We start from the raw sequence: 15,590 nt of genomic DNA on the forward strand, positions 1-15,590 counted from the left end.
TGCAGGGGGATGGGAGGGGGCTGCGTACTGTGCAGGGGGATGGGAGGGGGCTGCGTACTGTGCAGGGGGATGGGGGGGGCTGCGTACTGTGCAGGGGGATGGGGGGGGGGGGGCTGCGTACTGTGCAGGGGGATGGGGGGGGGGGCTGCGTACTGTGCAGGGGGCTGTGAAAATGTTCCTTCCTTCTTAAAATTGGGGTGTGTGTTATATGCCGATAAATACAGTATTTAAGAAGTGGATCATGGGTGCAATGTTGGGCTCCTGCAGACAATTCCTACTATATTCTGCCTATACCTCTGTACAGACTGTCAGGCTTGTAAATGAACTATGAAAGCTCTCATCAGCATCTCACTGAGAACAAGCCACCTGCTGCGGTGAAGACAGGACTTGTAGTTTATTCATAAATTGCTGTGAATGCATAATGTGGAGGCTCTCACAGCTGCGCTGATTTTGAAATGCGATAGCGGGTGCGGGGAGAGGATCCACTGCTTGCAGTCACAGAGGAAGGCGGGATTAGGGGACGTTGTTGAGGTGAACATGTGGAACACGTTACACCCTAATAAGAGTGTAACATGTTCCAAAAGGTGACCTTATCCTTAAATCAGGGATATGCAGTTAGCAGACCTCCAGCTGTTGCAGAACTACAAGTCCCATGAGGCATAGCAAGACTCTGACAGCCACCAGCATGACACTCAGAGGCATGATGGGACTTGTAGTTTTGCAACAGCTGGAGGTCCACTAATTGCATTTCCCTGCTTTAAATGATCAGTCAGCACCTGGTCACACAAAGTCCTGCCCACTTCTTTCTGAACAGCACTACTTTCGTTGCTAAAATACTCCTGCTGTGAGCTGCAGTGTCTGGGAAGGGAACTTGTAAGACACAAATGAAGGAGAATTTGATTTAATCAGGGAAGATAAAGGAAGTATTTTACCATCTTCAGGCTGCAGCCTCAAGTCGGGTACACACTACATTTTTTTTTTCTGTGCAATTCAGTGCGTTTCATAACAAAAAAAAAAAAAAACTGTCTGCTCCAGTCGGAGCCACTGTACTAACCATGTTAGTTCAGCGATCTCCCCAGCTGAGCTGTTGTGTTCCTACAGAACACTCCAATTAGTGCGCTCTGCCATTGGCTGAGAGTTCTGATCAGGAGTCAATCGGCTGCTGGTTTTCCAGCATGCGTGTCTGACAGAAGCCGGCCACATACACACATGCAGAATGTTGCCCCCCCCCCCCCCTTTTTTTTTTTTTTTTACCGGAAAATGTCTCCCGACGTTCTGCCCATGTTTGCGGGGCTTAAAACCTATTTTTTTCCATTTTATTTTATGGCAAATTAAGCCTCCAGCCTGCATGCAATCAATATCTTATAGATTACAGAGATAACATTATCGAGAACCACTCTAGTGCTCAGTTGTTAATCTGCCCTTCACCCAGCACCATGGATGAATAATAGTAACACCCTTTTTCTTTTTTAGGCAAAGCTTGCAAGGAAGGAATACGAAGGTTGCTGTGGTTTTAATTCAGAAAAAAACACCATTACCGCCAGGTGCCTCTATGTGTTGTGTGTTGTATAACAATATTAGACTGAATAAATATTTTATATATATCACCGTCACCCTCTGGTGTAAAGACATGTACATTTCAGTAGGTATGTACTTGACACTGATTCATACCTTAATCAAAAACTGAATAAACTTCATTTTATTGAGTCTTAGCTTTCAATATTTCCTTACTCTGTAAAAGAGAACCCGGAAGATACAGATTTAAAGACGAAGTAAACCCTGAATTTTTTGTACAAGTGACGTTTCATCCATGATTTCCACATTCTATCCAAAAAAAAAAAAAAAAAGAGAGAGAAAATGTAACTTATTCCAGATATTTATATAGCACCTTCAATTTACACAGCACTTTACCTATACAGTATATTGCACATTCACATCAGCCCCTGACTTTATGGAGCTTACAATCTAAGGTCCCTAATTCACATTCATACATACACATAATGGGGATAATTTAGACAGGAGCCAATTAACCTACCAGCATGTCTTTGGAGAGTGGGAAGAAACCGGAGTACCCAGAGGAAGCCCACACAGGCACAGGGAGAACACGCAAATTCCAGGCAAGTAGTGCTGTGGTTTCGATTCGAATCGATGACCCCAGTACTGCTAGATGGAAGTGCTAATTGCTTAGCCACTGTGCTACTTATTCTTTAAATGGGGTTCCCTTGTCCTTTTAAACAATTTAGGAAACTCCTTCTGCAACCTAGCGAGAGTCTACTATTCTTTGTATGTACTGTTTATTCTACCAGTTCTTATTTGTTATTCTCTCTGTCGTCCAGGTGAAGATCTGATTGCTTCAGAACGGGCTGCTGCCCTTTGCAATGCCTGTGATCTTTCGGGAAAATCTCTCTTTGTGCTCCCACACACTGACCACTTGGTGGGCTACATTATTAGGTATGCAGTTTTTAGTTCATAACAGGTACTTTATAACAATCTGAAAGAAACGTGGAGCCAAACAGATCTCAAGTACCCTAAGGCTACTACAATAAATTACTAATATTTGATTGGCTGTTGCCCCTTATCTTCAAGTTCATTTCATAAACTCAAGTGTGCATATCTATTTTACATGGGTGTAATTGAGGTTACCACATTATTGTATCATTTAAATTCTGCCTACATTATTATTATCTCCCTCTAGGTTAGAAAATGCATTTTATGAGCATGCACAGACCTATTACTACACTGAAATCAGAAGGATAAAATCCCATAAGGAGTTCTTAAATAAAACCACTCATCAGGTACAGTGATGATACGAACATTGCAAAGTAAACAAAGTATATAGTTGCTGATTTAGATACAATTCTGTAATTTTTATATGTGTATCATATTTTATTTATTAATATACAAAGTCTCCTGACATACCCTTATGATTTAAAAAGAGGGGGAAAACACTGCGCTCCCTATATAAGTGACAAAAAATTGTGATATAACACAAAACAGCAGCTAACATACAAACAAACTAAGTCAAAATAACGAATGATAACAAACAATGTAGCGCTATAATGTAAAAAAAAAAAAAAAAAAAAAAAACTAGACATAAATCACCAAATGATCTGGTAGTGAAATCAAACTTAAAAGGTCAGCACACATATCACATGTTGTGCAGTCTAGTAAGGAATACAGAAAATGTGCTTCAGTGAACTAACAATATGATCATAAAAAAGTCCAGCTATGACCAAATAATGTGAACCGTGAGTCCAGATATTCCGTTGGTATGAACTATGTATAGCCTTCCGTTCACAGCCAGAAAATATAGAAAATGGTGGATACCCTTACCGAAAATGGTGGACACAAACTACTGTATAGTAAATGTGTCATGCAGGCTTATGTGCGTCACACACCATTCGTATACATCAGGTCATGGATCACCATCCGGATAGTCGCTGCCCACTTCAGGATCGGTACACCTCAGATCTCCAGGGTTTTCAACTCTCTCTCGAAGGTTCCGGTCAGCTAGGAGCTCAGAGCGGGCTCACCATAAACAAAAAGTAAGGACACAATGCCTCTCATAGTGAAATTCCATTTGAAAACATTTTTTCCAAATGACATATAAAAAATGACATAAAAAATATCCAAAAAGAATCACGTAATCCAATAAAAATGAACGATAAAAGAGCAATATGGAGAGCAGGAAATGCTAGCCCGACGCGTTTCGACTAATAAGCCTTCTACTGGGGCATTGATATCCAGAATATCTGGACTCACGTTTCACATTATTTTGTCATAGCTGGACTTTTTTATGATCATATTGTTAGTTCACTGAAGCACATTTTCTGTATTCCTTACTAGACTGCACAACATGTGATATGTGTGCTGACCTTTTTAAGTTTGATTTCACTACCAGATCATTTGGTGATTTATTTCTATTCTATTTTTTTTTTTTGACATTATAGTGCTACATTGTTTGTTATCATACCCTTATGATTTAGCTTGAGGAACCCATAGACCTGAATTTAGAGTTGGTCAGTTTAGCTATTTGCAGTTGAATTGGGTGATCTGGTCATGTTTGTAGGTCTAGGCTGACTTCTCCTGGGGGCAAAATTGATCAGACAGGTTATAAAACATGTTCTGATTGCTATTCTTTACCTGGGAGATAAGCAGTGTCAACAAAATCTGGCCTGGTTTTCTATTCTCCTATTTGCTTCAGTGACACTTGGCTAAGAGGCATGTTTAAATGGCACCCTGCAGACAGTTTAGGTTGAGGAAAGTCATGTTTGTGCCTTCATGTCAACCCGCAATTGTATGCAGGCACCTAAAGCCGGCCATACATTTTTCAAAAATTCAATCTACTGATCGACTTTTGTACAACCAGATTGTTGGTGGGAAAAAAAGGCCACTCGATCAGCTCCGAAGACTATAGCCAGCAGTGGGATTGATTTAGTAAAACTGGTGAGTGCAAAATCTGGTGCAGCTCTGCATAGAAACCAATCAGCTTCCAGTTTTTCTTTTCCTGTTAAAGCTTTATTGAACAAGCTGAAGTTAGAGGTTGATTGACTACCGTGCACTGCTGCCCCAGATTTTGCACTCTCCAGTTTTAGTAAATCAACTCCAATAGCTCAGTATGAGTGATTCCTCCATCCACCTTGAATGTGAAGATGGGGGATTTGGGTCATTATGTTTTTTTTCCCACTGGTTGGACAAAAAAACAACTGTATTAATTATGCGCTGCTTTACCCTTGGTTCACACCTTTAGAGCTTTTGCGGCCCGTGTTTGCGTGGGCATAGCAGTCCATTCAAATGAATGGGCTACTGTACCTGTGTTACCGCAAAAAAAAAGTGCATGCACCTCTTCAAACGCTATATATTTAAATATCACTATGCTTGTTATTAATGACTAAAGTAGATGACAATTTGTTTTGTTACCTAATAATAATTTTCAATAAAAATGTATTGGCTTAAAAAAAAAAAGCATCTTTTTGACTATGCAATTTCCCTGCGGTTCTCGCTCCTGCAAATGTGCTGCATTTTTACATGCTTGAGGGTACCACCCAGTATGGCAGCCCTGCACGACTCCTAAGAGCAGCGCATTTTCGTTGTGGGTCCGGGAAGCACTGTGATATCCGCAGCCACACACATAGGTGTTTAGCTAGCGTTAGAGTGTTACCTATTTGATTAAGCTGATGAAATTTGGTCGGTCTAGCAGAGACTGGCCAGATTTCAGTCATTGTGTGGGCTCCTCTGTTTTGTTTAGTCAACTTCTGTCTAAGGAACATGTTGGAAAATTTTCCACTGATCAGTGGCTGCTGCTGCTCAGTGTATTCTGAGAGAGGTGGGTAAATATCCCAGCGTGGAAGATTCCTCCTTCCACCTTGTTTGGGTGGATGGAGGAATCTGTTAGTTTTTCATTCGGCCTGCTAGTTGAATGGAAAAAAAACAAAAACAAACAAGCCAGCATAAGCCTTTGTTCACATTTGTGCAGCTGCAGCACAATGTGTTTTTTGGTGCATTTCCATTGAAGTCTATGGGGCCAAAATAGCACTAGTGTCAATGGGGGCTTAGAAGCCAGTGGCCCTCTGATGTACAGTGCTAACATTTTAAAGCATGAAAAATTAGTTTTTATAAATAGTGTCCAGTGACCTTATTCATGTGCACTTTTGAAACTTTACAGTGTTTTTGTTTTCTGTCTTTTTATAGCTCCTGTTTGTAAGGCATCAGTTTAAGATTGCTTTCTTCAGTGAACTGAAACAGGATACGCAGAATGCCTTGAAGTGAGTAATGCACTTTATTTTATATACAGTATAATAGGGTTATCATAGCATGCAAAGTTGTTAATGCCAGGTGGTTTGTTATTTAGGACAAGGTAGGGTATACATTGGTTTGAGGTGCCCAGGTTCCAGGGTCTACAAGCACACATGGGTTGAATATTGAACAGAACAGAACCCGACCGATATTCAGTAAGTGTATATAGCAGCCTGTCTGTCAGAAGCCGTCTTCTATCGAACGAGCATGCTGCAAAACCAGTATCTGAGCAGCACTTGCAGCCAGTGGCTTTGAGCGCTGATCAGTGTGTTTAATAGCTCAGCGGGGAAGATTGCTGTGCTAACATCGCTTAGCCCGCTGGGTTGAATTAAAAAATACTTTAAATGTGTACCTATCTTAAGTTTATAGCAGTGACTACAAACAAGTAACAAAAGTCCTCCTCCACCCAGACACCTAAAAGTAAACAAAAATTTAATCGAATGTCACGTACACACGACCTGACTTTCTGGTATACTAGGTCCGACAGTCTTCCCGACAGAATTACGGCGGAGTGGCGACGGACATTTTCCGAACGGACTGGGCCACACACGAAAGGACTAAGTCCGTTTGAAAGTCCATTCATTTTGAACGTGATGACGTAAGACGGGATTAAAAAAGGAAGTTCAGTAGCCAGTAGCCAATAGCTTTCCTTGCGTCATATTTGGTCCGTCAGACCAGCATACAGACAAACGGTTTTGCCGATAGGAATTGAGTCCGTCGGACAGATTTGAAACCTGTTCTATTTCTAGGTCTGTTGGATTTTTTTTTTTACTGAAAAACAATCGGATTAGCCCACACACGATCGGATTGTCCAACGGACTGATTCCGTCGGAACCTAGTCTGCCGGAAAGTCTGGTCATATGTAAGCGGCATTACTCCTCGTTTAACCCTTCACAGTTAACCTCCCCCTTAACCAAGCCCTGAAAATTATTCCATAACAATTAACTTTAAAGGGGTTGTAAACCCTTGTGTTTTTTCACCTTAATGCGTCCTGTGATCTCATTGACTTGTGTTACACCATGCTTTTTCATGAAAGTGCATCAAAGTCTTGCATGCTGCATCTTTAATGCACGGTCTAATAGAAGCCAATAGGCTCACACCTAAAACCATATGTAAAATGTGCATCCAGTTGTGCTGCACCCAAACCGCAGTGCACCAATCTGAAGACGGCCTAACACCCGGTGCTGCATCAGAGGAGGAAAGGTACCGTAGCAAGTCAAAAGCTTCTCATGTTTGAATGTGACCCAGACATTTCTTCATTTTCAAACTAAGTGTATATGGTTTTAGTTTTTCTTTTTGTTTTAGTCCTAGTAATTTAGCTTGTCATTGTTTTATTACTAAAATGCTTCCTTACACCTGCAGCCTACATACTTTGTCACAGTGTGCTCTTCCTAGGTCCCACTGCCCACCCACCTTACAGAAATCTCATGGTCCTGCCCCATACTGCTGTCTGTATGACATGATGGCTGCCTTTGACAGGGGCGACAGCAGGACATTTTTCAAACTAGTAGCTGTAGTGTCAGTGGTAGGACTATCGGGGCTGGGAATAGGGCTTGCTTATTTGGAAGACATTTCAAGCAATGAAAAATATTTGTGAAAGAAAACATACTCTTCATAGAGAATATTTACTAGAATGTAAATGGCATGTGCCAAATTTCACAACTTTTTACTATTCTCTTCAAATGTTATGCCATTTGCTTATTTTAGGAACTACCGGACAGCCTATAACCTTGTACATGAACTGAGGGCTCATGAAACAAACATGTTGGAGATTAAAACTATGGCTGGCTTTATAAACTATAAGGTGAGATAACGCCTTATGAATACCAAGCACAGTTCAGATTTTAGGTAGTATTTTATTCATTTAACACTCCGTTATGTCTATATTTTTTAAATTTGAAAAATATTTTTTTGCAGATCTGCCGCCTGTGTTTCCAGCACAACACCCCTCTAGATGCCATTGCTCAGTTCAGAAAGCACATTGATTTGTGCAAGAAGAAGATAGGCAGTGCTGAGCTGTCCTTTGAGCATGCTGCCTGGATGTCTAAACAGTATGCAAACTCATCACGGGGGGGGGGGGTTGGGGGATTTCAATAAAGCAAAAACAGATTTAAGATGGTATAGCCCCCCTAAAGGATATGTTCAGGGTGTAGCATGTAATCCATATTCAAGGTGTAACATGTTACAAATGTACTGGCTCCCACATCCCCCTTGCCTGATTCCCCGTTTTGGCAGCATCATTCATTCACAATGTTCTTTGCAGCGGTCCGCTTGTAGTTCTCAATGAGTTCATTGATTCTTCCTGTCAGTGTGAAACTGCCTGCCTGTACAATGTACAGGCAAACAGCTTACACTGACAGTCTGCAGGAGACCTGCATTGCATCAACAATCTGCTAATCACTGGTGCAATGCTTTTCAGGTTCCTAAAAAAAAAAAAAAAAAAAAAAAAAAAAAATTTACCTGCAAAAAAAATGTGCATTTATTTTTTTTAAAGGTGAATTTATCTTTTAACATGGCCTGCAGCTAATTCATGAAAGCAGTGTTCCAGTTCTGGTACTAGTACCATCATGTGTGTCAAATGCAGGTACCTCCTTGCTAGTGCAATGTCTGCAACAGATTATAAAATAAATATTGTCAGTTCACAGTGTCTACAATACTCTTTATGAATTCTCCTGTATGCGTCCAAATTCTAGGTACACTTGTTGTGGGATGCATCTGCTTAGTGTGTTACATTCCTATCTTATTGCAGTTCTAAAGGAAGTATCCATCTTCTATATTAGTAGATGGAGTCACTGATAGACTGCCCATGAACTGGCCTAAAGCATGGTCATGCAGCTATTGAGTGCCTTTTGGACACAAACCGTTTCTTGGCATGCAGTAGAAGCTTGTGATTGGTCCTGAGAAGTCACAGGGTCTTGCCATCAGACCAGCAGTTAATTGAAATTACACTGAGATAGCAGAATGGTAAAGCTGACATAACAGTATATGTTACAGTAAGTAACTTTTTTACATTCAGGCAGTATTGTTAATGGGATTTTAATTTTCTATTATTGACTCCCTGGAGTGGGACCTAGCATCAGATTTTTTTTTTTCTGAATGCTTTACATTTATTGTAATATTTATTATGTCTAGGACACATAACCTTGCAATCCCGATGCAATAACTTTTTCATGACGATGGCCTGGAAATAAGTTATATACAATTTTATAAGTCTAGCTTGCTCAAAAACTTCCACCATCTAGCTGACCATAATAAAGGAACTTTGGTTCTGACTGTTTCTTTCTTTATTTTTAACAATAAAGATTCCAGGCTTTTGGGGACTTGTTTGATGAAGCTATTAAGTTGGGACTGAATGCCATTCAGACCCAGAATCCCGGATTCTACTACCAACAGGCTGCATATTACGCACAGGAGCGCAAGCATCAAGCTGCTCTTCTTTGTAATCACAGTGTAAGTTGGCTTCCAGTTCCAGCATGCTAGAGCTGTTTGTTACAGTAGTAAGACTGTGTCAGTGATGTTAATGCCCAGCATGGTTTAGTCTTATCATTAATTTGTTTTCAAATAAAGCTGCTGAAGTTTCAAACCCATTTGATCATTCAAGTGTGTATGTATGTTTTTATATGTAAGATTTTTCCTATTTTTGACCCAGTGACAAATCAGAATTTTAATTTTTTTTTTTTATCAGGTAGATATAGATACTGGATCTCCTCCCCAGTGGGGACAGCAAGAAAAACCTGATCTTTCCTCACCCTATGCATAACAAAAAAAATTGCTAAAGCCTAACTACATCTTTCCTTTTAATTTAAAGCATCTTTTCACCCCCTAGTAGCTGTCGCACTGCAACAAACACAGTTTCTCCATTCACGGTGCTCTGTGAATGGGGAAAAAAACAACCAGGTCCGACAGCCTTTGCAGCTGTAGGTTTGTACTTTTCAATTAACTACCATGGCACTGTGGAGCACCAAGGTAGTTCATTCTCTCTTCCTGTTAGATTGTATCTGCTTGCCCATACAGGAGGTGGACACTGGCAGATCAGCTGAAGACCCCCATGGCACCAACGAATGCTTTTACAGGCTCAAAAAAAATAGACTTTTACCTGCAAAAAAAATGTGTATTTATTTTTTTTCTAAAAAGTGAACTTATGCTTTACAGTGCCTTGAAAAAGTATTCATACCCCCTTGAAATTTTACACATTTTGTCATGTTAGAACCAAAAACGTAAATGTATCTTAATAGGGATTTTATGTGGTACACCAACACAAAGTGGCGCATAATTGTAACGTGGAAGGAAAATAAGGGGGGGGGGTGAATACAAATGCACACCACACTTTTCAGATATTTATTTGTAAAAAAAATTGAAAACCATTTATCATTTTCTTTCCACTTCAGTTATATGCCATTTTGTATCTGGCATCAGCTACATATAGAATGTACCACTGGGTGCTGGCAGTTGTAAAGGGATTTCTGTCTGCTGCGAGAACAAGAGTCTGGCTGAGTCCTATTGAGCCATTTACAGAAAGCCTTGTATTTTTTTATCAATGAATACATGGCTTCCTATGAGTGACTAGTGGAGATAGCGACGTTATCTGTCCACCAATTAGCCAATCAGATTTAGAATTTGTTAATAAAAATACAAGGCTTCTTGTGAGGAAGCTTCTCTTGAGATTATATTCTGGCAGTGGACAGGAAGCACTGCATATTCTATGTAGTTGATGCTACATACAGTTTATGCAGCACTGACAGCGACCGCAGCAATTGGTAAAATAAATGTTTTTGTTTTGGCCAGCTTTGAGCTTAAAGTGAAAGAAAAGATGGAATTCGATGCTTTTATTCCAATACTCAGTGTTAATAGACCCCTTTTAAGTTTTCAGGGGCGCTCATAAGCACTGTGAGTTTATAACACCGTTCTGGTTTTTGAATGATTCATGAGATGTTTGAGTTAATTTTTTCTTGGTCCTCAATTATGTGATGCAGCAGTCGGTCTCTCCACAGACTGAAACAGTTCAGTTTGAAAGAGATGTTCAACAATGTACTGCAAACCTCTTCATAAATCATTATACATCTTATAATTAGACTTGTTATGTGAACCCATTTTCAGTTTGTCTGATTAAACTGATAAACCTACCACTTTATGTAAGTTTACGATATTCTACTTTTTTCTAGCCCTCTGTGGTTTATCCTAACCCAGACCCTCTGGAGACACCTAATGGAGCTCTGGATTTCTATGGACAGAGGGCATGGAGGCAAGGAATACTAAGTAAGTAACTTGTTAGTCATTTACTGTTGGGTTAAAGTATAATTTAAAGGCAAAACTTAACTTTTATTTTGGATAGAGTGGGAGGGTTAAAAACACCTGTCAATTTTTTTTTTTTTTTGCTGTATGTGCACCTGTTAGGGAGATTCACCCCCTCTTAGTCCTGTTTACCATGATCACCGAAAAGTGAGAGTAAAAAATTCCCAAATTTTGGGTTGTCCCCAGAACTGGAATAAAGGAGATATCATCAAATGGGGACACCGATTCTGGCAGCCAGGGATTTTCTTACTTTTCAGGGATTTTCCTCTCCCTTCCTGTTTTTGCTATGTGACAGGAAGTGAAGGGAAAGCTTCCAAATAAGACACAGATGACAAAAATAAACCTTACATTGGTTTTAACTCTCCTTTTACTCTATCCAAAATAGAAAAAAAAAGTTTTGCACTTAGTCCTACTTTTACTGGTGTATATGTGCTTTCACAGCAGGGTAAATCACTCACAATTTTCTTATGAGTCCCGGTGGGAATACGGAGAGGAGCTCAGTAGATTTGAATTTCAAGTTTGGGCTGTGTGATGCATCCATTATCAGGAAGGTCTCACATTGCATGTCTGTATTTGTAATTTAGTTTAAACACTTTTGGTGTTTAAATACTGAAACAAAAATGCATAAACAATGTAACCCTATATAACTCTTCCCACCAATGCACTGTGGGTGCAGTATGCTGCATGTTTAAAAAGTGCAGCAAAAACGCACCTCTCCATTAGAATAAGAAGCACACCCCTTGTTTTGAGTCAAATGTCCAAGTTTCACAAATGCATGCTGAGAGACAGAAATCCAGAAATTGATTTGAAAACTTGTTAAACTCATACCTTGTTTTTAAGTACACCATGGTAAAAGAGCCCTTGCTCTAAACTGAATTTTTCCTTCTGTAGTCAAACTTGCACTTTCCGTATCCATAAAGGATCAGTTCACTTAAAAAAATAAAAAAAAAATAAACAAAAAACACAAATCCCTGTCTTGTCAGGGGGGAGGAGACATATTGATTGTTCCTAGTAAGTAGGACTAATATGTCTCCTCCCCTAGTCAGTCATATCCCCATACAGTGGGAACACACATTTAACCCCTCGATTACCCACTAGTGTTAACCCCTTCCTTACCAGTGACATTTACACAGTAATCAGTGCATATTTATAGCATTGATAACTGAATAAATGTCAATGGTCCCAAAAATGTGTAAAGTGTGCAATCTGTCCGTCACAATTTGGCAGTACCGCTAAAAAGAGATCACGCCATTTATTAGTAAAAAATAAATAAAAATGCCATGAAGTCCTAAATCTTTTCCCATAGTTTGTAGATGCTATAACTTTTGTGCAAGTGTTATTTTTGTTAAAAAAAAAAAAATAATGTAGAATATATAATGGCCTAAACGGATGAAGAAATTAATAAAAAAAAAACATTTTTGGGGAGATAAATTATTTATTTATTTATTTATTTTTTTTCTTCTAGCAAAAAGTAAAAAAAAAAATTTTTATATATATATATATATATATATATATATATATATATATATATACTTTTTTTTTTTTTTTTTTTTTTCCAAAATTGACGCTTGCTTTTTTTTTTTTTTTTTGTTTATAGCGCAAAAAATAAAAACCACAGAGGTGATCAAATAACACCAAAAGAAAGCTCTATTTGTTTGGGTACAGCATTGTATGACTGCGCAATTACCAGTTAAAGCAGCGCAGTGCCAAATTGTAAAAAGTGCTGTGGTCAGGAAGGGGGTAAATCCTTCAGGGGCTTAAGTGGTTAATCAATAATTCAAGATGATACATGATCAGATGTTCAAGATTTCCATTTCAGGCTCACATGCTCACACCCTTCGACATATCAAAACACAGCTAACATTTCCAATGAATTCATGAGAATTTTAAACACTTTAAAAAAATCACATATGGAATCAATCCTGACTAATCAGTATAATTACATTCCTTCATTGATTATTTTTCTCCACTACCACAGAAATGGTTAACCAAGACAGGTGTTCTCCTCATACTTCAATCGGGAACCTTCACTTTGTAAGTCTGTCAAAATAAATACATACATATGGTCTATCACCACATAATTATCCAAATATGACTGAATAAAATTACACAATTTTATATCATCTCCATCAAATAAATACAAATCAGTATTTAATCCTTTTGGGGTAACAGTATTAAAAAAATTGATCCAGCACACCTCACTTTTTCTAAGAATCAGTTCATGAGCACCTCCTCTCCTATTTTTATTTTTTTCTTCCAATACCATATATTTCAATTGGGAAATCGCGTGACCTTCATCCGCAAAATGTCTGGCTAACGGTAATTGTGTTTGTCTCCAATTGACTACTTATGTCTAGCTATATGGTCTTTAATTCTATGATCAGAGGGAAAACTATATCACACCCCAGCAAAAGTTTTGATATCCCAATTAAAGGATACCATACTTGCCAATCTTCTTATGTAATTTATGCTATAAAGTGCCCTTGTGGGTTACTTTATATTTGGAGAAACAACAAAAGACCGTATAGCTAAGCATAAGTATTCAATTCGGGATAAACTAACACAATTACCTTTAGCCAGAGATTTTGTGAATAAAGGTCACTCGATTTTTCCAATTGAAATATATGGTATTGGAAGAGATGAATAAAAATCGAGGTGATCGAGAATTGATTCTGAGAAAACGTGAGGTGAACCAGATCCTTTTTTCCTTTTTTTTTTTTTTTTTTTTTTTATTATACTGTTACCCCAAAATAATTAAATACTGATTTGGATTTCTAGTAATTTGAAGATAATATAATTGTGTCAATTTTATTTGGTCATGTTTGGATAATTATGTGGTGATAGACCATATGTATGTATGTATGTATGTATGTATGTATGTATTTTGACAGACTTATGGCCCATACACATAAGACAGATCGTGTACAGATCGTACGACCTTTTTCGATTAATAGTCACAAGTATAAATTGAATAGGAAAAGTCCTGTACGACAGGAAAAAAAATAGAAAGTGATGTCATGTCTTGTAGTGTTTTTTTGTATTTTCGGACAACAACTATACTGACTAAACGAAAATCGTACAATCTGGAATCGTACAGTAATCAATGCATTTGTATAGCACTGATTGCTGTATAAATGCCAATGGTCCCAAAATGGTGTCAAGTGTCCAATCTGTCTGCCACAATGTTAGTCACGATATAAAAATCGCAGATCGCTGCCATTACAATTAAAATAATAAATAAAAATGCCATAAAACTACCCCCTATTTTGTAGACGCTGTAACTTTTTTGCTCAAAACCAATAAATCTACGCTTAATGAGATTATTTTTTATTTTTGTTACCAAAATATGTAGAAGAATACATATCGGCCTAAACCTGAGGACATTTTTTTATTTATTTATTTTTTAAATTGGGATATTTATTATAGCAAAAAGTAAAAAATATTATTTATTTTTTTCAAACTTGTCGCTATTCTATTGTTTATAGCGCAAACAATTAAAACCGCAGAGGTGATCAAATATCACCAAAAGAAAGCTCTATTTTTGGGGAAAAAAATTATGAAAATTAATTTGGGTACAGTGTTGCATGACCACGCAATTGTCATTCAAATTGCGACAGCGCTGAAAGCTCAAAATTGGCTTGGGCAGGAAGGGGTTAAAAACGGTAATTTTTGGTTTTAGACCAAGTGCATCCTGCATTTTTGGTTTCGGCACCATTTCCATTCGGTGCACCTTTTAGTTAGGGTCCTTTACATATACATGACTTAAGTTTTTACTTATTGCTAAGTTATGTATTTCATATTGTTCTGTTGGTCAGCTGTGATTCTTTATTAGCTGCATTTTTATTTTTGTCCAATATAGCCACAGCACATTGATGACTGCACTTGAAATTGGCTGAGAGTCACTTCCCCCAGCCACTCCATGTGTGTAAATCCCAACATCTGATATGTTGAAGTGGCTATAATGGACAGGGAAAGTACCACATAGGGTGTGGTAATACAGTGATTTTTTTTTTTTCACTGAATACAAAAACTTAAAAAAAAAAAAAAAAAAAAGATAATTTTTTAGTGGTTGTCCAATATGGGGTTGAGCAGATAAATGATGATGATGATGATGATAATAATAATAATAATTGGATAATTCCAGAATAAAAATGGATGCTACTTAACTGAGTGAGCTGTTAAAACCTTTTTAGAATTTTATTGCTATTTTGTTCCAGAGTAGTAGGGTCAAATGTCCCTACTTGTTGCAGTAGCCTTTCCTACCATTATAACGCACTTCATTAATAAACATATATTCTGTATTATTTACAGGCTTTGATCTTTCTGATCCAGAGAAAGAAAAAGCAGGTATTCTTGCTCTGCAGCTTAAAGAAAGAGACGTCGTTCACTCAGTAAGCAGCTTTTTGGTTTTGCCTTTTTTATGCCAGCAAATGTATTTTTCATATCGCTGTGTATGCATCTGGTGAATGCGCGTTCTCCAAAAATTGTTGTGGCAGCTGTCA

General features: G+C 38.2%; 1 protein-coding gene across 1 annotated transcript in view; it reads left to right on the top strand.

Annotated features, from left to right (window-relative positions):
- TRAPPC11 (trafficking protein particle complex subunit 11) overlaps nucleotides 1–15,590 on the top strand; it is a 77,013-nt gene that overhangs the window by 6,583 nt on the left and 54,840 nt on the right. Inside the window, exons 4-12 of the mRNA XM_077477287.1 lie at nucleotides 1,474–1,544; nucleotides 2,337–2,451; nucleotides 2,696–2,795; nucleotides 5,692–5,765; nucleotides 7,504–7,600; nucleotides 7,714–7,847; nucleotides 9,099–9,246; nucleotides 10,959–11,052; nucleotides 15,400–15,479. Of these exons, the coding sequence (XP_077333413.1) occupies nucleotides 1,474–1,544; nucleotides 2,337–2,451; nucleotides 2,696–2,795; nucleotides 5,692–5,765; nucleotides 7,504–7,600; nucleotides 7,714–7,847; nucleotides 9,099–9,246; nucleotides 10,959–11,052; nucleotides 15,400–15,479 (913 nt within the window). The remainder of the gene's footprint in view (nucleotides 1–1,473; nucleotides 1,545–2,336; nucleotides 2,452–2,695; nucleotides 2,796–5,691; nucleotides 5,766–7,503; nucleotides 7,601–7,713; nucleotides 7,848–9,098; nucleotides 9,247–10,958; nucleotides 11,053–15,399; nucleotides 15,480–15,590) is intronic.

The sequence above is a fragment of the Lithobates pipiens genome, unplaced genomic scaffold (assembly GCF_037356315.1).
Source record: "Lithobates pipiens isolate NorthernLeopardFrog02 unplaced genomic scaffold, aLitPip1_a1.2 Scaffold_13, whole genome shotgun sequence".
Lineage (NCBI taxonomy): Eukaryota > Metazoa > Chordata > Amphibia > Anura > Ranidae > Lithobates > Lithobates pipiens.